The 23,662-nt window shown below is 36.3% G+C and overlaps 2 protein-coding genes across 2 annotated transcripts; one reads left to right on the forward strand and one right to left on the reverse strand.

Annotated features, from left to right (window-relative positions):
- Positions 1 to 3,095: 3,095 nt before the first annotated feature.
- LOC116303179 (uncharacterized) lies at positions 3,096 to 6,104 on the reverse strand. The gene is made up of 3 exons (XM_031712678.2): positions 5,754 to 6,104; positions 4,947 to 5,069; positions 3,096 to 3,434 (listed from the first exon to the last, which is right to left on the reverse strand). Exons 1-3 carry the CDS (start codon positions 5,954 to 5,956, stop codon positions 3,311 to 3,313), a joined length of 450 nt encoding a protein of 149 aa, XP_031568538.1. The 5' UTR covers positions 5,957 to 6,104; the 3' UTR covers positions 3,096 to 3,310.
- A 2,422-nt stretch (positions 6,105 to 8,526) lies between these two features.
- Positions 8,527 to 22,890, forward strand: LOC116303182 (uncharacterized). Its single transcript, XM_031712679.2, has 10 exons — positions 8,527 to 8,880; positions 12,961 to 13,015; positions 13,163 to 13,243; positions 13,717 to 13,839; positions 14,427 to 14,515; positions 14,629 to 14,697; positions 15,588 to 15,660; positions 16,173 to 16,208; positions 18,304 to 18,450; positions 19,731 to 22,890. Exons 1-10 carry the CDS (start codon positions 8,743 to 8,745, stop codon positions 20,273 to 20,275), a joined length of 1,356 nt encoding a protein of 451 aa, XP_031568539.2. The 5' UTR covers positions 8,527 to 8,742; the 3' UTR covers positions 20,276 to 22,890.
- The last annotated feature ends 772 nt before the right edge of the window (positions 22,891 to 23,662 follow it).

Genomic DNA, 23,662 nt, shown 5'->3' on the forward strand with positions numbered 1-23,662 from the left:
AACGCCAACTATTTAAAAGGGGTTTTTCTTCTCTCGTGATGCCATAGGCAAAGCTAAAGAAGATATTTTATAACTAATCTAGCTTACACTAAACGAGATGTTTTATTTATTTTATTCTAAGTTCTGTCTAATTTATGTCAACATTGTTTTTTTTTACGTTTATGCAAATTAGCAGCAGCAAGTTATGAGAGTGTATGCTGTAGAGAACCTGTCGACAAATCTAACTCTAAATTTCCACCTACTATTGCCTCTGAACACTTCCTATCCAGCTCTGACAACTCTGCATCTGATTACTAATCCCTACTAATCCCTACTAATCCCGTTTTAATTACTTTTGAAACTGATGTTCTAGCTTTATTTATTTTATTCTTAGTTAAAGGAATAGAATAGAAAAACATATGAAAGAAGACAAGATTGGAACAACGTCTGATGGGTTAGTTTCATGGGTTCGATTCCCGTCTGGGACTCAGATTTTTCTGAGTCAGACGTTGTTCCAATCTTGTCTTCTTTTGTTCTTAGTTCAGTGTCCATAATTTAGTTTATCTGTCAATCATTATTAAGTTCATCAGCTTTATGTCGTTCATCATTTTCTTTATGTCCATCGTTCACCATTTTCTTTATGCAATATATATCTTATTCCATTGTAATTTCTTCATTGCCCTGAAGAAGGCAAGTAATGGCTTGCCGAAATATGGTTTTCCCAAACACATTTTACCTACGGTGTACTAGATGTTCATTTGTTTTTAAATGGCTTAATTTCTTTTATTATATAAACTATAGTTGTTTACAAAGACTTCTACAACTGAAAAAAAATCGTATTTCAACATGTACGAAAAAATACGATACTTTTCAACTGTAAAAATATAATCAATCAGTTTTCAGTATTCTGACGTCTTTGCTCTCACAGGCGCGGGAAAGTCACGACGTACGGTCGGCAGCTTTGTCTCGTATGTGGTTGCAAAGATTGTTTACTGGACCGATAATTTTGTTAAAATTATCGAAAATTAAGTTCAAAAACATGGCTGAATGGTTTGTCAGCTTGTTTTCTCAGTCCGTTTTCAAGATATTTCGCTCGACAGCCATAAAAAAGCGAGACTGAACAGTCTAGAGTTGAACTTGATTTGGGTTTGTTTATTAGAGACGTTGACGTGTGGCGTTCACAATTATTTCTTATTGGTAGACTTCAAAACTTTATTTTCTCGAGTTCCCTTAACTTAGCTTCATATGAGTCATATTTCTGCATAACACTATCAATAGCTCATATTTCAGATGTAGGGGACATTATCTCGATTTGAAAAAAAATCGAAGATATTTTTACCGATTTTATTTAAGCCTAAATTGGGCTCCCTGTGCCTAAAATGATGGGGCTCACCGCCTTTAAGTAGTGCGTAAATTTATATATTACAAAAATGTAAACAAATTTCATTTTCTTTATCGTCCAAGAATTAAAATCGAAACAACTATGTCAGCTCTATTGTTTCAAGTACACTTGAGAAACGAATTGTAAGGTTTCACGTGATAAAAGTCTTATTACCTGCTCCAAATGGTTGTCAGACATTGGCCACCATGCGCTCTCAACCTGAAAAATCCCATTGAAACTTTGTGATTCAGATGATGAACACGAGACATAGGAAATAAGGTCTAGTGAAACCAGTCAGTACAAGTCTCAAAAAGCTATTAAACACTCACCGCAGCCACACAGAGCTGTCCAGACCTGTCTCAAATGCTCAGCTTAGACAAAGCAATTTTTTTGGTTCTTGACGCTCGTGAAAAGAGTTCCGTGTAACTAAGTACTATTTCTGACACTGTATTTTTTGCTAGCACGTTGTTGCAATAATAAGCCGATAATGTTAGACGTCCTAATAGAATAGATGACTTGGACATTATAAATACAAAGGTTTTGATCGTAAACGATTTTCTGAGGCTGCTACACCAATCTCGTGATTATTCATTTTGGGTACCTGCTTTCTTTAAGTATAGCACATAATGGATTTTGGCTAATCATTATTAAAAGACGATATATGAAACTGATACATGTCGTGATGTTAATCCAAACGAATTTCTTTCATAATTTCGAGTTTAAATATATTTGAAACGTGACACCTCTGCAATTGATTCTAACCCCCCGCCCCTCCACCCCTTTTTATTTTTATGCACGCGCTCAATGCTTACAAATTTTCTTTAGGGGGGTGGGAAGAGAGGAGGTTAAAAAAAAAAACTTCAAAAAAAAAAAAAAAAAAAAAAAAAAAACCACACACACACACAGAGTCTCTTTATATTTACCTGCTCAATGTTAACGAGCTAGCGTTTTCAGTTTTAAAGTTTTGTCATGCAGACTTAGTTACAAAAAAGAAAGCCAAATATTATAATGATTCCAGAAATATTATTGAACTCAGCAGAAACGAGAAAGAATATGTTTTCGTCGCGTCGAATGGAGCCATTGGAATCGACAATCACAGATACGGTGAGCAAACTCGGCCTTGGTTATGGATTTGTAACACAGTGAAGTTTCCTTTTATTCGACACAGAGTGTTCAACCGCATCGGCCTGAACCAATCATATGGTCATTAAAAATTGCAGCATCGTGAAAATGCGGGGTTTTTTTTCTTCTAAAAACCAATCGATAGACCAACAATCATATTGGACCAAACGTCAAGTGAATATGGATTACAGCCTTCTAGGACATAAACACAATATTCTGCGAATAGACCTATCCCGAATTCGCTTGACTGGTCACGAAACAATGGTTTCAAGTCGAAGTTGAAATTGATGAATAAAAGAATCAAGTCCAGTCTCGACTTCAAACCATTGTTTCGCGGTCAGTCAAGCGAATTCGGGAAAGGTCTATAGTTAGACGAGATTCCATTATTGGGCCATAACGCTCCATTAACTATGAGTCATTAGGCCGTTTGCAGCTCAGTAATCACGTGCTGATTAATTCACTGAGAGCAAATGAATGAACATCTTGATTCCCATGGGTGAAATATACTGGTGAGCAAACAAACTTTCTACAACCTGTTTCGAGAGATCGTAATAAAACTGCATTTCGTAACACACTGGTTACACATCGTTTCATCCAGTTCTTTATAAATAGCTAAAAAGAATCACCAATTTAATATAAAAACAAAAATTTTGCACTCCAGTACAGACATGTGACCGTTAACTTCAAAGGGCCCATGGGTTCAAGAAGTCGCACTGTAACACGAAGAAAATTCGTAAAAGGAATTTTGTATTTCATAAATAAAAAGGTCAATTGTGCCATGCACCAAAATTCCATCTGTGCATGTATGACATTTTCTAATTCTTCGAACTAAAGGTTGTATTTTCTTCTCATTTCTTCGCGCCGTCTGCTAGCTTCACGACGCTCTTCTTGTCTCTCCCTTCGTCTTCTCTGTAACTCTTCGCTTGGTTCTTGAGGAGGAACGAAGATGTTCCTATAATGAGAGTACCAGGAAACGATCGAAACCAGCATATATATAATACCATGTCGAAGAAATATGATTTACTGTGAAGGTATTTTTTAATGTTCAAGAGCGTAGGCAGGTGACGAGGGGGCTTAACTCCCCCTCCCTCCATTTATACGGTAATTTTTATTTGCTATGCTAAGTTGTTGTTTTAGGGGGGGGGGGGGGATTTGTCCGCCTTTCAAAGGCCAAAACTAAATCAATAAATGGCAAATTTTTGAATTTCGCACCCCCTCCCCCCTCCGCCACCCCTCGTAAAATCGTGGTTACGTTCCTGATATCAATTATTTCTTGTAATTTAGATTAGCGAGAAAAGCCAGCAAATCCTTAGAAAATAGGATGAAAGCATCTGGTTAGGAAAGTAGCTGAGCGAGTGAATAGACCATTTTCGAGTGCCAAATTATCGCTGTGTCCCTCGATTACACAATCATTTATACAGGGGTAGCTTCGAAATTGTGCAGAATATTCACGTGTTTCAGGTCCGTTGAGTTTCAAATTGTTGAATATTGTTGAAGAGGAGATTGATACAAGGCTAAGTCTGTAATCAGAAAACACAGCGCGAGGAATTTTGGGATTCGAAATAATATCTGAGATTCCCGTTTTTCCTTCCAGCAAACGGCAAACGTGACCACGTATTCATCGTTTCCCTACATTTCACTTTACCTTTTGGAAACCTTCTCGACAAAGACAAGTATTCTTTTGTTTATCTACTACTTGGAGATTTTTGCGATTCCTTTTCACTAATTTTTTTCACTAAAAAGTACTTTTTAATGGTCAACTGACATTTCACGTTTGCCGTAAACGAGAATCTTAAAAAAAATTTGAGTTTTGGTGGACGTCAATCAAAAGGTTTCCTTAAACATGTCTAAGAATTCTGACTCCGAATTTCAAACGCTTATCTGCAAAGCTATTGGTATTGACTTATCCTATCTTGAAGAAACTCAAACCATAGTCATAGCAATAGCTTTGCAGTCAAGCGTTTAAGATTCGGACCTGGAATCCTGTGACATTTTTGAGAAAATATATCCAGAGCGAGAAATTCACAGCGACAAGAAGCATGAGATAAGGGCAATAGTTTTTGCACACTTTCACGTGTTCACGTGAGTATTCACGCCTGTCCTGGTGTAGAAACACCGTGGTAGAAACCAATAGAAACAATAGGAACTCTTTTGATTGACGTCCACTCAAACTCACATTTTCGTTTGTGATGAAGGTCTAGTTGGTCGCGTGTGACTGGGAATCGCAGTAATATGATAATGATTTAGCTAAAGTTTTCTCAATTTTAGATTTTGTACAAGTAGTCCCGGTTATTTGAACCAGGAAGGCTCGAACATGCAGGCTCGTTTTTGCAGACGGATAACTGCCAACAGATTACTATCAACCGCTGAAAAGTCTCTGGCGCATGCTGATAGCTAGATTTATTTGTAGGTTCTCGACCAATGAGAATTCAGATAGTGAGTACAATGCAATAAGCACATTTACCTGAACGTTTGATTATTTTCTTGCATTAGTGGTCTCGCTGGATCCCTTTCCTTTCTTGCGTTGGAAAATAAATTCCCTGGAGTATCTCCAATATATTCGTCATTGAAAAAGAACCCTGTGTTTCTGCAAACAAGAATTCATGAAGTCAGAAACCAGGAATAATAAACAAGCTAATAATTTGACAAGGAAATACTTTACCTACATGAGAGAACAACGTAATCAGAATACTACATTTTACAGTTCCATTCAGTAGTACTGAAGGCTCCAAAAATCTTCGTCGCAAACCGACACGAAATTTATCACATCGACGAGATCTGAGTTAGCTAGCATCTGTAACACGGGAAGACCGCAAGTGCCTGATGGCTCGCAGCAATAACAATCTACCAAAACATATTTGGATAATACTTCGAACACATATTGAAGACTAGACCCCTTGCAGCCCGTTGGCATGCAGCTTAGTTTGGAGGATATATCAATAGGTTTCCAATTCTCATAAGAATGATATTCCTTTGTGTTTTGTCCTCCAAATTGAGCATTCAAGGGGTCTAATGGGAGATTTGTGTCACGCTTCATGTTGATGCGTGACACACGAATTAACTATTAAGTTGATAGAGTGAAGGCAAAAAATACTAGTCAACGTGTAATAGTCAAATAGACACAAAAGAAAACATTGGAATTAAGGTCTACTAATGTGTGTTAGTCTAATATCTATTTCACAGGTTTAATGACTTCACTCTTTCACGAGCGAAGGTCAAATGCAATAGATATATACTTTAACATAAGGCATTGCATTATCAATTTCCTTACTTGCTTCCATCGGCAAAGGTATAAGATCCATGGCCATGTTTCTTTCCCCATTGCCATTGCCCGTCATATATATCTCCATTCTCGAAATAATAGACTCCTTTACCGTGTCTCTTTCCGAGCTTTGTCTCTCCTTCGTAATTATTGATGTTTTCGTAATCCGAGGTCTCTTCGCCTTGAACACAGCAACAAAAAAATATTCCCATACGAAATACCAGATTGTTCACGATTGCAAGACTAAGAGTAATGTTCCAAACATAGCTAAAAGGATCGAATCCAGTACCAAAACATATATTGAGTAAGATCTTGCAATATAAATATTAAATAAATGGGTTTCCGGCGAGGGTATGTATGATTGAGTCACGTGAGTCTTGAGGAGAGGAAGTTAGATTCCAGGGGGTACTCTTATATATAAAGGAGTTTAGAGGGGAGGGGGGGTTGTCTTTTGAAAATTTTGTCTTACGCTTCAGTAACAATTATAATAATTACAGAGTCATTATATATATATTCTGATCCTTTTGTACATACACTTGTTGCAGAAAGGTTGTAGTATACATTTATACAAATACCTAATTTATTCAGTATATTTAATGATATGCAAAACAGAAAACTCGCTTTATTTATTATTTGTTTCATTCAATGAACGTCAAAATATTTTATTATTGTGTTTCACATCCTACAGATTATAAATTAATTGGTTTTGAGAGTTAATAAAGTAAAATTGCAATATGCATCTCATTAGGTATTTGTATAAATGTGTAAATGTATACTACAACGTTTCTGTAATCGAGTGTATATACAAGTATATCAAAAGTTTATTAGAAATTTTGGGATACCATCTCTGATTTTTTCCCCAGAAAGCCCTAAGTGATAGAGAACCAGAAAAAAATATCAACGATGATATCCCATAAATTCTGATATACTTTTGATATGCTTGTATGTATGTACGAAAGGATCAGAATTTCTGCATATCGCTGTATTTTCTACATAGACGCAAGACATTATGAGGATGTGAAAGTAGAGAATATACATCATATAATGAGTTTTTTAAGTAGAATTAATTCCCGCAACGCTTGAAATCTAAATCTCATTTTAAATATTAATGAAAGGTGCTTTTTTCGAAGCTGTTGAACTTTTTAATGTTATTTTTGAAAATAGTTCACCAAAGGGGCTCTATTGGGGAAATAAAAAGAAATTCGATTTTTTTCAACTGTCGGCCGATTCTCGATTTATACAGACAGTCGCCTCAAAGTTTATTGCATGCTTAGCGCTTATTTGCATATCATACTATGCTTGTTTATTTTAGTATCTTTCTTTCAATTTACTTGCAATGGTAGTCTCCCCCACAGCCGCTTTCAGTGTCTCAGGGGAGAAAGCGTTGCGTGACGACACTGAAAGCGGCTGTGGGGGAGACTATTGCTATGGCGGATCTGAAGAAAATAGTCGGGGGGACCAGACTCCCTTTCGAACCTGAACGTATTTTCTTGGGGTGCTCCCACGTGACTCAAAATCCATTGAAATATAAATGCCAATGCAACAGCAACCGTGTTGGTTGATCGATGTAACAAGAGAAGCTAATCACGAATGCCTTGGTATCGTGTGACGTAACATGCATCTCAAGAAATTACTTACTTCGTTTATCCTATAATTTAGCTTGAAAATTTTGTATTTTCGTGAAAATTTATTTTTACCATGTAAACTACATGAGGACATAGAAGTTAGTGGTCGTCTAAGGGTCCAACAGGTTTTGCATATTATCTAATTCTCAGCGATCTCCCCTGTGCTATATAGATGAAAATGGGAGTCTGCAGTCGCGAAACCGGAATGAACAGCGAATGCGGATAAGAAAAAAAACAACAACTTATATTCCGGATACGTCGACTGCGTAGGGATACAAGAGAGACCGCTTGCCTACGACCTGCTCAGTGCGGCCTTCAATCTCGAAGTGTGTTGGGTGGTGTGACCTCATCTCTTATTTACCATTTTCCATACAGCGGTTCACTGGTCAAACACAAAGCGCTCAAGCGAGGCGCCAAGGTACTTTTAAAGGATTATTCAAATTTGAACCTTGCAACCTCGACTGAATGCTTTGTGTTTAACCAGTGAAACAATGTATGGAAAATGGTGAATATACGCTTGGTGAGACCGCTGATAATAAAATACGTTTGAACTCCCTCCCCACCTCCCTTCTTCTCAAATATAAATGCTTCATACAAATTTTCATCGCAGCAAGTATAAGCTAACAATTCAATGATTAAATCAAATAAAAAGCAATTGTGATGTGAAATGAAGTCACAGCAAAACTGAGGTGTCATTAAGCCTGTGAAAAGTGACCAGTGAAAAATAATTAAAAAAACTGTCCAACACTGGAATGAAAATATAGCATTAATTAGTGATCGTGTAAGTATTATCAACCTCTTATTTGCAATTATTTTTTATTCGTTTTGTGGCCTGGAAATCAAGAGGAAAAGTGACACCTTACTTTTTGAAAATTTTCTCGATTCTCATTGGTATAACATATTCTCTTAGATCAGCTTAAGAGTACGGAAAGATTAGTTCTATAGTTTTTATTTGCAGTTTCCTCATATGATAACGTCAGCGCTCTATTGAAAATTTTTCCATTATTGTATCAGTTGATATAAACTATTAAAGCTGGGCAATCAATGCCACCATTCAAGACTTAGGTCAGTGGTTCAAAGAATCGAAATAAGTTTCTATGGACTACGTCATAAACATGCCATTCTTACATTTTATTGGTGTAATGTTACATCACGAAAGACATTTCATGCAACGGATACGTACGGCTAAAATCCTTCCGCGAGGAAATGCTTCTTGGGCAAGTTTGAAACACCAAGACGAAAACTCCAAGTAAGAAAACTGCTAAAACTGATGAACAAGCGGAGAAGTTGCTAAAACAAGCTTTAGGTTTACGAGTGAGCTAAAGACACGCAAAGCTAATCTGTCAAGATCATTGCTAATATAACACGACAGTATGGTACGCCTTAGCGTGTTTGTTTCGATTTTGGTAGTTACCACAACCCATTTATGTGGAGGAAGTTTGATGAGGTCTTGTCAGGAACTGTGTTGTTTCGCACCTTGGAACAAAACAGTATTTGATCTCAACTTTGAGGTAAGACAAATGAATTGTAATATGATGTCTGCATGCCACAAAAAGTCAAAACACACCAGAACCTTTTGAAATCATAAGCACTGAATAAGAATTCAATCTTACAGAGTTTGGTAGCTGTATGGTTTGTTAAGTTAATGTAGATCATATAATTGGGAGTCTCGCAACGATTTGCCAGGAAAGGAGCTATTTTCTCGCGGCACCTTCCTTAGTCATGACTAAAAGAGTGCATACGCCATTGTTGGCTGTAGTCATGGGAATAACCCCACGACGAACGATACGTGAAAGCGTTCTATCATCTATTCCAAATATCAGCATTATTCCATTGTAAGTACACGAGTAGAGAGCTCTATTCTATGAAAGAGCTAAACTATCAACAGTTATAAAAATGACAATTCAGTCCAAAGCCAAATGTCACTGATTAGTATGCTATTTGTTGAAGTTATTTTAAGTGGCTGATTTACATCTGTTTTTCCAAGAAATTAAACAAACTAACTAGAAACTCGTGGTAAACGTTTTCCTCTTTTCTTCAATATGATTTATTGACTTGACCTTCAAACATTGTGGTAATCATGTAACTCCATTATTTCAAGTAAATGAAAGTCCGGCAATAAATGAGTTTACAGTCTGCATTCAGGATGACGGGAGTCAGGAGATTGTGTGACAGGTGACAAGATGTCATTTCGACTCTCTATACGGATCTTTGAATATAATAGATTTAATGCTATTTTAATCTAGAGCTTTAATCAAACAAATTTATAAATAAATAATAATCTTTATGTGGGACACCAAAATAATATGTTATTTTTCAATCTTTTCAAAACACCATTGCATCTTTCGCGGCCCAACTAAGCCGTTGAGGGCTTAGCCGTTATTCTCAAAGGTCCAAACATACAAATGAGTTTTCTGATGGAGGCGTTTTTGGAGCATCTTATCGACATTAGGCTAAAACGCCTAGAATATTTGCAAGTATATTAGTGTAAACAAGAAAATAATCCTCCAAGGAAAGACAGGTATTCTGGGATGGATACGTTGAGCTCAAAAAAATTCCGACTGAAATCACTTCTTTATTTATCTTTTTTTTTTTTTTTGCTTTCTCTCTTGTAGCTCCAACTTCAAATTCCCTTTAAAAACGGAGCAGCCTATTGCCTTCAATTTTATCAATTTTTTAACTCATCCTATGGGCAGCTCATCACAGTCAGGAGACGGCTAAAACATATATTGAAGCCTGAAACAACTGTCTAGGCTGACCATATTTAGGCATCGCTAATTCACAGCATGACTCTGAATTTATAGATTGTTGCGGGATTTTGCAGAGGGATGAAAACCGGAGAACCCGGAAAAAACTTCCCGGCGGGGTTTAACTATACTAACGTACGACTGTCTTAACATGTGATGACGAGCCCAGACATGCATTAGTCTCCCCTAAAAGAACCACCAAAAATGCACTGCAATGCAAACTCGATCCAATTTTTTCCCCAACCTCGGAATGGCTATTTGGTTTCGTTGTTTTGTTATTGATGTCCATTATTATTTATTATTATTATTATTATTATTATTATTATTATTATTATTATTATCATTGTTTATTTATGTATGCTGTTTTAGCTATTCGGTTTCTTAACTTGTTTTTCTTTATAGTTCTTTGAAACTCAATCCCTTTCTTGTTAATGTTTCTCTCTAAAGATTAACCACTCAAAGCCATATCAGTATCGAAACTTATTTTAATTTTTAAGTTAATAAACACTGCGGAAAGAAATAGAATCCGAGCTTTAGAGTGGTTCTTTCGTAAACCCATGAAACACACAACAGCCTAATACAAATTAGTTGACCCTAATTCCATTGTGTTCTTTTGATGTCATTTCACCTTTACACACTAACTAATGGTATCTATTTCACGGGTTTAAGAGTGAAAATCACTCTTGTTTTTACCACAGGGAGCCCAATTTAGATTAAAGTGAATGGTGAAAATAAAATCGGAAAAATTAAATAATTAATAATTTTTTAAATTCGAGATCAAGATAATGTCCTCTGTGATGCGAAAGAGTAAAAAAATCAATGAAAAATGCACTAGAACATTTTTTTTCGCGCGCGCCTTTGTTTTCCTATATAATTTCCCTATGGTATCTGATGTTGATCTTATGTATATATGGTTTTTACATATTCAGTGATTGGTGTATTCTAAAGTCCTATCAGCTTTTTAAAAGTGACTTGCTACTTTTTGAAAAAAGTTCAAACTATTTTTAAGATAGCGATTTTCTAAAATGAAATTTAATGCTGATTCAAAATATGAAAAGAAAAATGGGGTGTCCCGATTAAGCATTTCATGGATTCCTACGAGCGAGTTTTTGAGGCAGTTTTTGAAGCAAAAATTTCGTCACCGGAAGTTATAATAAAAATCTAAAACTCACAAGATATTAGCTCTTTACAAACTCTATAATTGCACAAACGTCGGCTAGTGTATCATTCTACTGTAATACATAGATACTTTTGTCAAAAAGACAAAGAAATGCATGGATTAGTTATATTTCGTATTTCCAGTGCCTCCAAAATATCTCATAAACTAGTTGCACAAAAATTCCTACAAAAATCTATTTTTTCGCGTGTTAAGAAAATTTACTTTTCTAAAGAATTTGATATGACGGTAGATAAGCTTATGACAAGTTAAAAACATGTATATAGTTTTTCAATAAAATCGTGAAGATTATTCAGCGGTTTTGGATCGTGCATATATAACGTAAGCTCAAATCGAAAGCTCAAAAGTGGCAGTCACCTTAAAAGATGTGACGTATTTCTGGCTTCAATTGCTCACAGAAACCGCTAAAATAAAGAGAAAAATACTCTCAATCGTTTAACCTGCACCAGAAATGATCAAAACTTCAGTGGGCAAAGTATGTTATGAAAAAAAAGAGGAAGAAAAATCTTTATCGAACTGCTGTTTGTCTTGGTGCCGGAAGTCATTTTTCCATACGACTGACGTCACACAGCTCTATTAATTCAATATTTACCCAGTTGTTCGATAATATAAACAATATTGAATGCATTGTTGGAAGTAGAGTAGAAAATTTATTTTATCACCTTCACCCACTTGTTATTCCAAGTAAATAAAAGGGGAATGTTTGAATAAAAACCGCCTGTAAAAATGTTTGTTACTGTACTGTCGTACCGGACGCTATTCCTTCATTGGAGAAAAAATAATTTACTCCGTTTGCTTTTACTCCGACGAAAAAAACGCCACTACTGTTATAAACGTTTTCACACGGTGGTTAAGTTTCCTTGTCGTTCACTTGTTGTATTCAACACACCCACGCAGTCTAACTGCAGTAACCGCTAGTCATTATGACTTGTTGTTACAATCGTTTTTGAGTAAACCGAATTAAAACATCCTCCTCAGTCCTCCTCTTCCTCTCCTCCTCCTCCTCCTCCTCCTCCTCCTCTCCTCCTCCTCCTTTCCTCCTCCTCCTCTTCGTCATCTTTTTGTTTTTGCATTTTTTTATCGCTTATATTGTTTCATCTCATGACATGGCTGCCGCGTGAGCAAAAGTGTCAGGGCCGTAACCAGAACTTTTACAGCGAGGGTGCACATCGAATAAAATCGAAAAAAAGGTAACCAAGAGTAAGCAGAAACAAAAGAAGAAAAAAAAGATGGATGAGCGGACCTTAAGCTTTTATGGGGGAGGGGGGGGGGCACGTGCACCCAGTGCTCCCCCCTTGTTACGGCCCTGAGTGTATTATATCACGGCAATACCATTTACACTTATTTAAGAATCGTTGTTATTCGGAGATCTAATAAAAAATTGTAGAATATGAGACCTCGATTAATTATGGGCTGTGAGCTGTAAATTGAAATATCAATGAAAGTGATAATCGTATTGCCTTTTGATTTAATTAGTTTACAACAAGTAAGTCTACTAAATATGTCATCACCGTTGAGCGATGACCAGAGCTGGCGCATGGCTCTCAGATTACAGATCTCCAACCTGCAACGTTTTTTTAAATAAGGTGTATGAGGGAAAGATCAGAGAATTTGACTAAGAATGACGTATTGCTTTATTTTCATTTTTTTCTGTCCTAATTTTACAGAAAGGAAACAACGATACTACAAACTGCCAAGAATGTCTCAAAAATCACACTTCAGGTAAATGAAATGAAAATAAGAAAAATACATGAACAGTATATGATATGTTTTGGTCAAATAACGAACGGACGGACGTACGGACGAAGAGAAGCGAACGAATGAATGAATGAAAAAATAAATGAAAGTTTTTCCATTTAATGTTTTCAGATGCTAATGTAACTCTGCAACAGTTATGCCCAAAACAGCAGATCAACAGAACAAGTACAAATAAAGAGATTGACATATCATGTAAGCATGCTTGCATATTATTCTTAGAGCTTTTTAGACAACGATGTTATTGCGATTTGAAAATATCAAATAATCACCACTCAATGAGAAAGCTTCTTTAAGTTGACATGGTGTTTAGTTTACTTATATCATCCCTTATCAGGCCCTTATCTAGGAATATGTGGACTAGTGAATAGACCCAGTATAGAACATGCTCCCAGTAAATGGGATCCTTATCTGGATTTGTTGGCTCACAGACCCAGTATTATGGGAGATGAATGTTTCTAATAATAGGCTCCTGATTTGGGAATACGTTGGCTCAACACTCAGTATGGGAGTTGGATGCTTCTAGTAATGGGCTCCTGATCTAAAAATATGCTGGTTCACAGACCCAGTATGGGAGTTGGATGGTCCTATAGGCTCCTGATCGGGGAATATGCTCACTGAGAGACCCAGTATGGAAGATGCACTAATTAGGTATGTTTGTTCTTTAGTTTGTCAGGAAATGTATGAAAAGGCATCAAATGACTTTGCTGGTTTAGTGCAAGGAGTCAAGGTGAATTTTCATCATTTAGAAAACTTCTGGTACATCAACATAACGTGGGATGCACTCAATGGTAAGTAAGACTAAAGTATATAACAAAAATATCAAAAATAGTAATAAACAAAAAGACATTTATTAGACATTTAGATTCAATATCAGTCTGATAGTAAAGCCGTGAATAAAAACCATATCAGTGAATTGATATGATATCACTTCACGGTGAACTGAAAATTGTAAATTTTGCCAATTTAGCGACCCCTAAATGTGTAATAAACAAATTATCACATGTTAAGAACCTGAATCTTTTTTTATTCACTCGTTTTCCATGTGATATCACTCGGCGCTCGCTCGCAGACTCGCTCGTTCGCGATATCATAGCTTGGGCACCATAATGTTTTCTATCTTTGCATGTGCTATTCTGTTGATCATGTGAGTGAAATTCATTTTTATACTTTTTTAAAAATTATTATTATTATTTCTATTTGTCATACTTGAATCCAACTAGAATTTAATATGTACAAAACCAGTAACTAATTTCCTTGCTTGTATAACTTGCTATTTCCTTTCTTCTTGTCTACCTGCTTGCTTGCTCTCTTATTCTCTCATTCGCTTAATTTCTTCGAATGCCTTTATAATATTGCATTTTCTTATTGTTTTCAGATCCTAAAACATCCAAGAATTGGTCTCACTATGTCATTCAATGGTTTACGACATCGCCAACAAGTGTTCACTGCAGTCTTTTACCCAAGGTAGACAATAACAAATCATATGACTGAAATTCAAAAATACTTATATTTTGATGTTGGAACATAATGGCACAGATTTTTTTCGTCATGATTATCTTTTTTTTCTTTGTGCACAGAATAGGACGTTCTTTGTTATCAATGAAACAGAGGATGGATGGAAATACCCTCAAGTGATTAACTTAAATGTAAGCTTCATCTAAACCTTCATCTTCAGCTTTCATCAAAGTCAGAAGTTACCTCTTGGCTCATCAAGTCGTGGCAGCGCTTACTCATAGATGGAAGATGGAATAGGGATTCATTTCACTAGGTTTTGCGGAGGAGGAAAATCCGGACATACTTTCGAATCAGATGAGAACGTTCGCCTCTCTCCGCTGCGACCCGGGTTAAATTCTTAAATTCGGTGTCATATATGAGCTGAGTTTGTTGTGGATTTTCTGGTTTTCCTTCCCCTGCAAAAGTCATGTTCTAGATTCAAATACCATCTTAGGAGGTATTCTGGATAGGATTATCCTTATCTCTTCTTTCGCACTATGATGCCAATAAATTGAAGAACTAGAAAATGCGCGCGCGTACTGTGAGCAGTTAATTATAAAGCACTTGGGGACTGGCAGAACACGAGAGAAGTTTTATGGGAGACGCACGACGCATAGCGGAACACAGCACAGCTAGCAAGTTTTTTATTTCTTTTTATAAAATGCAAAGGGCGCGTGCGTGCTGTGTGCTCACATAAATCACGCGCTCCCACCTAATTAGAATGCGAGATTCATAACAGTTATTTTATAACGTTTCTTAGCGTGCTAACAAATTAAAACAAACAAATCTTCGATTGCACGTTTTATCATAGCTGCCTCTCGGGGAGCGTTGGTGACATTTAACATAATATTTCTAATTGGCATTATTTGTTAACGACACCTAAATGGCCGCCATGTTTTTGCATTTTGATTATTTCGGGAATGCTTGCAACCATCAATAAGAGAGCACCGCAGATTCAAAGAAACAGTAAAAAAAAATAGTCTACAGTATTAGAGCTGAGAATTATTTATTTACTAATTCGTTGAAATTTCTTTCATATCAGGTGTCGACGTACCCATTAAAGAAAAATACTGGGTATCGCTTTGAAATAACAGGTTGGCCTCCGCCATTACAAGGTAGGTGCATGCGCATAGGGACAGCAGTCTCTACATTCGTTGCCGCTATAGTTTGTACGATTGCTGAATATAGTCCCCTTCACAGTTCCCTGCGCCACCTTGAAAGGTAGCCGTGCTTTTGCATCGAAGCGAGACGAACGGTGAGCACGCAATGATAGCACGCAACATTTCCTATCACATGTGGAATGTTAATCAGCTGAATAGGTTCCCGTGGACCTCCTTACTGATACGTCAGGCATCTCGAATAATTGGATGCCGAGGGTTGGGCAATCGTAAAAACTTTATAAAGCATATAGTGGCGAGGTATCATTTTCAAAATAATTTGAAGTTTTGGTTTTTCGCATATTGTTTCAACTACCAGCAAGTTAAGTTGCTTTTTTAGATGTGCTTCTCATTTAAAAGCGTAAAGCTATATCTAACAAGACACCCTGAAAGATGTGGAGTCCTATGAATTATATATCCCATCAGTATTCGTATACATATGTATGCTAATGATTCATCTGCATTTTTAGGCATTAGTAATAAACCTGTGACATTGCCTAAGAAAGGTAAATGATTTTGTATTTGTTTTAGAGTCTTGTATCAATAGACCCCTTGCACTGAGTGCACGAGAGGAATTGTTCTGGGGGACAAAACAATAGGCCGTCTTTTCGTATGCAAAAAATCCATTGTTTTTGTCCCCCAGAACAATTCCTCTCGGGACTCAGTTCAAGGGGTGTATTCTCTGTTGCTTTAGTCTACTTCGACCTTGATGTAGTGTTTAAAAAACGAGTAGGAGTGTTTTATCAGGTATAAAAGCACTCGGCTACGCCACGATCTACGAGTTTTTTGAACTGCTTAAAACACTCATGAACAATTTATAAGATTTTGAGTTAACTGGAGCCACCATACACGTCACGAACATGGATTTTAATACTTCGATAGAGATTTGACGTCACGGGCATGCGCAACCAGATTCAATAGAAGCTCCCACACGTTGGATATTGCGTGCCAAGGCAAAGACAGGCACGTTAGTCAAAGATCATTAGGGTTGACCATGACCTTGACAAAGCTCTATGTCTTCATCTAAACTTGGATGCATACTTCATCCCTGATAATGTCATCCTCATAGTATTCGAGTGATCTTTATATAAAGATCACATGTGTCTTTATATAAAATCACTTGAATACTAATGAAGAGGACTTTATCGGGTATAAAGGTTCATGCACGTGACGTGTATGGTGGCTGCAATTGGACCATAAGCTTATGAATTATTAATGAGTGTTTTAAGAAAAAGCTAAATTATTCATTTATTATTATTTTCAACACCTTAGGCTCAGGTCAAACGTCGTACTTCACATGAGCCGAACCTAATTGAAACAGTGGATAACTAGGTGGTCTTTTTTGATGTAATTAGGTTCGGCTGATGTAAAGTTCGAAGCTGGACCTGAGCTAAGGTCGTTGCCGTAGTCGATCGCAACCGTAACCATCATTTTCATCATTTACTTCTATTATTATCCATTTTATCATCATTATTTACCACTATTATTACCACTATTATTATAATTAACATTATTATTATGATTAATATTGCTCTCTATATTATCAGTTTCATCATCATCGCCACCATTATCATACACCGAATCTAAACATAACTATTGTAATGCATGTGTGTTGAAATAGCGACTGACTAGTCTCATGTTCATGTGCAAACATAAAAGCGTATCCACTAATAAATCATCAGAGCAGATTTCAGTGTTATGACTATGAAAAACTTGGTGCCATCCTTGCCTCGTCCGTAATGTTGTGGAGGATTTTATCTCTTATAATGTGATTGGTCTGGTAGAGCCGTCACCTTGGCGTGACCGTGTCAGCAACGTATTCCGTATATTTGATTGAATGCAGTGAATAAATCTCTTCGGCTCTGACGTAATGTTTTCCCATTTCAGACCACATGTCATTCCCTAGAGTATCATATCTTTGTTTAAGGTTTGCGCTCGGTTGCACATAAGAAGACACATGAATATGGATACAACTCAAACAAAGAATCTTATTCTCAAGGGAATGACACGTTGTCTGAAATGGGAAAACATTACCCCAAGCCGAAGAGGTATATTCTTGCGCAGTGTGATTGGTCTATCGTATGCCTTGCTACTTTCGCGTCGTGAGCGTTCCACAGTCAAACATAGACTGTCTGCATGCTTTATCACCTGCTAATACAAATAATGATAATATTATTGATAATAATAATAATGATAATAGCGTGCAATAAATATCTAATTAACAAAAAGCTAAGAATTAAGATCAAAAGCTAAGAATAAACTATAAGAGATAAGTAAAGAAAAAAAGAAACAAAATAATAATGATAATAATAACAATAATAAAATTTATAATAACGTTAATAAAGATATTATGAATATAAATTACTTATTTCGATAAAAACATATTTGTAAAATGATAATGATAATAATAATAATTATGATAATAATAATAATAAGAAGAATATTAAGAATAAGAATAAGCATGATAATGATGATGAGGATGATAATAATAATAATAAAAATGGTCTATTAACATCTGAAAAAACAAACAAACGTGTTTTTTTTATATATATACGAATGATGTTTATAAGACAATTAATTGCTTCTCGCTCTTTTTTCAAGTTTCACCCGGGGTGGTGGCCGCAATCATCGCCGGATCCTGCGCTGGTCTCATTCTGGTTGCTATAGTGATAGTTGCTTGGAAACTGCGATACCCGGATGGATGGAGAGCAAAGTCATACAGAAACCGTATGAAATCGCTATCAGAAAGTGAGTAACTAAACAAGATACTTAAGTAATACTGTAAGTAGCTTCGTAGTTAGTTGAAAATACTCTTAATCTGAAGACAATTGCCTGAAAGCCTCTAAAAATCTTGTAATAGTCCCTTTTTACATTCGGTAAATACCGCTGGGTTTTATAACTAAAGACTCATTTGTAAGGCTTAGCCTCGTTTAAGAGCAAATCATTTGCAAACGTCTACCGGTAATGTAAAGAATGTGCAGCTTGAACAATGCCAATGTTTTGCAATCCTACGGACTTTAAGTGGTATCTGTAAATAGCTGACTTATAAACGAGTCTAAGTCTGTGCAAGTGAGCCTGTGTTCTTCAAAAACAGCGGTATACATCGAAAGCGAAACTGGCGTATTACATGGTTTCTTTTCACGGCGTTTTCGTCATTTTTAAAACACGTGACATTCTCTAGAGAATAAGCTTGTATTTTTTCACATTAATATGGATGTTATCTTCTCCTGAAAAGAAAAGACCGGGGCGTGTCGAGGTCTCCGCAATAGCGTGGTTAGCGATGTACCATTTTCCAGCCAACACACACGCGTACGCGTTTCATCGTTACAGTGCTAATCGAAAAACCGTGGGCATATTCAAGTTTCTATTGTTCTTTGGCCAATCAGAATTGACTTTCTAACCACAAGATAACGAAAAGATAACAGTAACGCTTCTGATTGGTTAAGAAACATTCTTGAAACATTTCTAGGTGTCCACGGTTTTTCGATTTGCACTGTAAAGCTCCCCGCCATACCCAGCTCGACGTTCGTCTCCCCTCCCCCATCCCTACATCACCGATTAATTCACCATTTTCCATATATCGATTCACTGGTCGCAAACACGAAGCATTCAGTCGAGGTTGCAAGGTTCAAATTTGAATAATCCTTTGAACGTACCTTGGCGACTCGCTTGAGCGCTTTGAGTTTGACCATTGAACCGATGTATGGAAAATGATGAATAATGTGTGTCTCTGCGCGCGTTCGAGTGTACTTTTAGTATCAAGAGGATACTGGACTGAGTTATCGCCTTTTTGCCGCCGTCAATCAAAAATGATCTTTCAGTATCTAACGATTTTTTTGACTTGTACGAGTTCGCTTATTGAAAAGGGACAGAATACAATACATTTTCTGAATATAAATTACATCAGCTGTGTGCTATGTAAGTTCTCCAGTATCGAAAACCACATTAACAGTGCACTCATAGCAAGCATTCGCATCAGATAATCCATTGTTGAACTCCTAGAATTTGTCAATATAATTTTTTTTCAGATCAAGGAAACTTTGAGTACGACGCATCAATCTTGTACAGCAGTTTCGATGAACAATGGGTAACTGAAGAGCTCATCCCATTACTTGAGTCAGAAAACAATTTCAAGTGTTTCATACACTTTAGAGATTATGAGGCTGGTAAAGTCATTCACGAGAACATGGCTGATTCCGTTTACAAGTGCAGAAAGAACCTTGCAGTTGTTTCGAAAAACTTTTTGAAAAGTAATTACTGCAAAACAGAGTTGGACATGGCACTGGAACGTGTGAATCGATGTGGGGACTATTCACTTATTGTCGTAAATTTGGATGGTGTTTCCATTGACCTCCTACCAAAAGCATTGAGGATAAGAACATTCGTGAATCTAACGAGTTCTCAAGAACAAAAGACATGGAGAAACCGGCTTGTGAAGCAAATAAGCGTAGAGGAAGACAGACAACATGGCTCAAAAGTGAATGCAGAGGAGTTGTTACACGTAACTTCAGAAGGATGCCAGGTTATCAGTCATATTAATGACATAAGTTCAGGCAGTACGGAAAGTGTGTAGAGCTTTTAAGTCGTGACGTATTCCTTATAAAATGAAACAAAATACCCCACCAAAATCAATTCGAACTTTAGGCAAAAAATCCTATCGTGACTGAAATTATATTTTTTTAAAACAAAATTGTTTTTCTTTTTTGGAAACACAAGTTGTTTTTCCATAGGATTGACGTCACCCTTAATATCTCTATAAAAACGCAGCTTCTGCTAGGCCATTTGATGCATAGCAGTGGAGTCGAACGACTTGTAGTGTGAGGTCTACGATCTTAATTCAAATGTATAGAGGCTTTGCATCATCACGTGATGGCAGCTATGACAGGAGGCAGGAACAATTGAATCTGGTCTAATCTTATTTATTACATGAGAAAGAATTCAGTTTCCCAGAGGAGAAAGACTCCGGCTATTGTTGTGCCGCCCGTCATGGCTGCCTAGTCACGTGATGGTGCAAAGGAAATATTCTTGTAGGCGGTGGGATGCGTTTTTAGTGAAATATTCGTATCCACTTCGTTTAAATTTCATATTATAAAATAACTGAGATAATACGCGCGCTACGATTAGTCGAAAACCATGTTTGACATGAGGGTATCAAAACACTCTCGAGTCATCCTTTACGAACACTTCAGAATAATACGATTTTTTTTTTTTCGTTTTTTTGGCGTGTTAGTTATTATATATATATATTTTTTTTTTTGATCTGTTAATTATTGCCTTGAGTATTCATGCCAGTATACTAGGTGGCACATTTTATTTGGAGAAGAGAAGAATACTACGAGGAATTTTAGGCAATTCTATTTTTTAGTACAGTAAATAATTGAAACAACTTATAATCAACCCAATTTTCATGATCAGAAGTTTGAATTCTGAGATTTGTAGCTAGATAATTGAGCTTCTGGAACAGATATACGTTACCTAAGATTGGGATGTACAAGAAGTAGTGCGCTTTGCACCTTTTTTAAATGAAAAAATATTAACAAAAAATATTGAAATAATAATTGGAAAATCTTTGGTTGGTAAAGCAAAAAGCATATAAAGGATATTTCATTGAAAAGCAATGGACTACTTCGACGATGAATCGGTATCTTGAATCACAAGGTATTTTGGGTCTCCCAAAGGGGACTAAACAAAGCAAAGATGCGAAAATGAAGACCTCACGACATTTGAGCAATTTCCTAAGATGTGAAACTGTTTGATTATTTTTGTTCATCCCTTGTCAAATTGTCTTGTTATGAACATTAAATGTTAAGTCTACACCATTATTTATAACAAAGCTTTGTATGTTTGCCCCCTGGACGACCAATAATGCCTTTCGATTCAAGATGGCCGCCACTTAATCGAAGTAGTGCAAGTAATCACAAAAAAAACAACAAAAAAACTTTGATTAGCGATTAACCGTTTTTAATTTTGTAACCCGCAACATCTGTGTTCTCATTCACGAGGTCGACTAGACCATTCGACACCAAACTGTTTCGTGTCCTATCTTTCTTATAAATAAGTAAAACTAAAGTTTTTTTGAAAGGTTGTCTTGGTATTGGCGACCAGTTTTTAAACTTTGCGCGTATAACGAGGAGGGTTGTACGTATGAAGTGTAAAAATGTAAATAGTTACTAATTAAAAAAATATAAGTAATGCGTAGGCAGTTGTCGGCAACTGCATATTGCTCGAATGTATTCATCTTCGTGTTCGAACTTTTCTTTGTAGCTAAACACTAGTAGTATACTATCAATGTGTACTGACCAAATATACGGTCCAGTTTCCAAATTCCCAGTAGCTCAGTTAGCCTTCAGTTTGTGCAAAATATTCACATTTCCAGTAAAGATCCGTGTAAATTTTAGTATACATTGTAAATGTATAACAAGTTCATTTTATGTTTACTGGTGGGCTACAATCTTTCAAAAACTGCTTTAAAACGGCTAAAAACCACTCAGAAAGACGATAACTATCATTTACAACAACACAGTATGTTGTATGTTCAAATTTATTTTAAAAATACTTATTGCCCCATACCTTTACTGTAAATGCTTTCTACATACCACATGTATTAATTGCTTAGGCAGCCTGAGATTCACTGCGTACGCCTCAAAGCGCACGACATTTTTACTGACATTTTTTTCTCTTTATCTCCTCGCTTCACGTCCATTTATTCATTTTCTTTAAGCTTGTATTAATTTTTGCACATTAATTAATCCATATTTAGCCATACTATACTCATAAAACTTAACTCAGGTGGTGACCAATTCTAAACTTTAAACTACTTTGGTCACCACACACACATTCAATATTCTCTTTTTTGCTTATCTTACTTATACTTTGTATATATATATAATTGTAATTATCAATTCAATTTATTGTTTTCTTGTAACATGATCGTGCGTGAAGAATAAAAAAGTCAAAAAAAAAAAAAAAAAAAAAAAAAAAAAAAAAAAAAAAAAAAAAGAAAGAAAAGAAAAGAAAAGTTTGCGGTTATTTCAATATTTCCAAGCCCCAAATTAACTATATTTACTTTTGTAAGTAAATCGTTTAGAATTTGGAGCAGAGGAGGTGCGCTTGGAAGTAACATTTTCTTGTACAGGGATTTTCTAACTCTTATCGCTTTACGAAGGAAATAAAAAGAGAATTACTATTTTTTCTTTTCTTTTCTTTCTTTTCATATTTTCTTCTAGACGTCTCCTACGCAGCTGCTAATAGTGTCGGCACGTCACGCCCACTCCTATATAAAAGTACATGAGAAATGAGGCGGTAAGCCGTGTGGGATGGGCTCGGAAATCATATAGGAAAATATAGATATAAAATAATATAAAAGTAGCGACGTAGAGGAGTGAGCATGGCGTGACGACACTAATAGCGGCTGAATGGGAAACTAAATTTTTCTTTTCATTTTATTTCAAAGGATTTGAATGAGGCAATCACGAACTTTTAAAAAGTATTCCGGGAGAAAAATTTGAGGAAACCCTGCTTTGGAATTTTCTCGCTCCACAAAAATCACAGGCAGCCTAAACAATAGCGCAGCGCACTGATTCTAAAAATAGCTTAAAGATTCGGACAAATATTGCATTTCGTTTAACCGCCGAACCGATTTTATTATTTTTACTTAAAGTTACAGTAATAACCCATGTAAATTAAGGTCAACTGCGATCGGCTGTGAAAATTATCTGCTGAAAGTAAACTTGTAAGTTTGTTTGTCCGAATTTCGCCTTTGTCTTCGTTTTTATGATGTCACGGCTACGCTGCGCTATTAGACTTCTTCTCAGGCGACTCTTATATTTTGGAGTCCTTGTGGCAAACAAAAGAGAGAAGACTAGGGGCGAGCCAAAAAGAGGCTGAGGGGGGAAGGGGAAGGGAGGAAGGAGAAGAGGGAAGAGTTGCCACCCCTTCCTCTCTTTTCTTCCTCTTTCTC

The sequence above is a fragment of the Actinia tenebrosa genome, unplaced genomic scaffold (assembly GCF_029948245.1).
Source record: "Actinia tenebrosa isolate PJP-AT-01 unplaced genomic scaffold, QUT_ActTen_1.0 PGA_scaffold10__47_contigs__length_13832649, whole genome shotgun sequence".
NCBI classification, from domain to species: domain Eukaryota; kingdom Metazoa; phylum Cnidaria; class Anthozoa; order Actiniaria; family Actiniidae; genus Actinia; species Actinia tenebrosa.

Bases quoted from the DNA above. Each gene is read 5' to 3' on its own strand.
- LOC116303179 (XM_031712678.2), bottom strand. From the start codon at position 5,956: ATGGGAATATTTTTTTGTTGCTGTGTTCAAGGCGAAGAGACCTCGGAT. The intron at 5,070-5,753 runs GTAAGGAAATTG...TCTTGTTTGCAG, and splicing joins ACCTTTGCCGATGGAAGCAA to AAACACAGGGTTCTTTTTCA. The intron at 3,435-4,946 runs GTAAATGTGCTT...CTCTCATTATAG, and splicing joins GAAAATAATCAAACGTTCAG to GAACATCTTCGTTCCTCCTC.
- LOC116303182 (XM_031712679.2), top strand. From the start codon at position 8,743: ATGGTACGCCTTAGCGTGTTTGTTTCGATTTTGGTAGTTACCACAACC. The intron at 13,016-13,162 runs GTAAATGAAATG...TAATGTTTTCAG, and splicing joins TCTCAAAAATCACACTTCAG to ATGCTAATGTAACTCTGCAA. The intron at 14,516-14,628 runs GTAGACAATAAC...CTTTGTGCACAG, and splicing joins ACTGCAGTCTTTTACCCAAG to AATAGGACGTTCTTTGTTAT.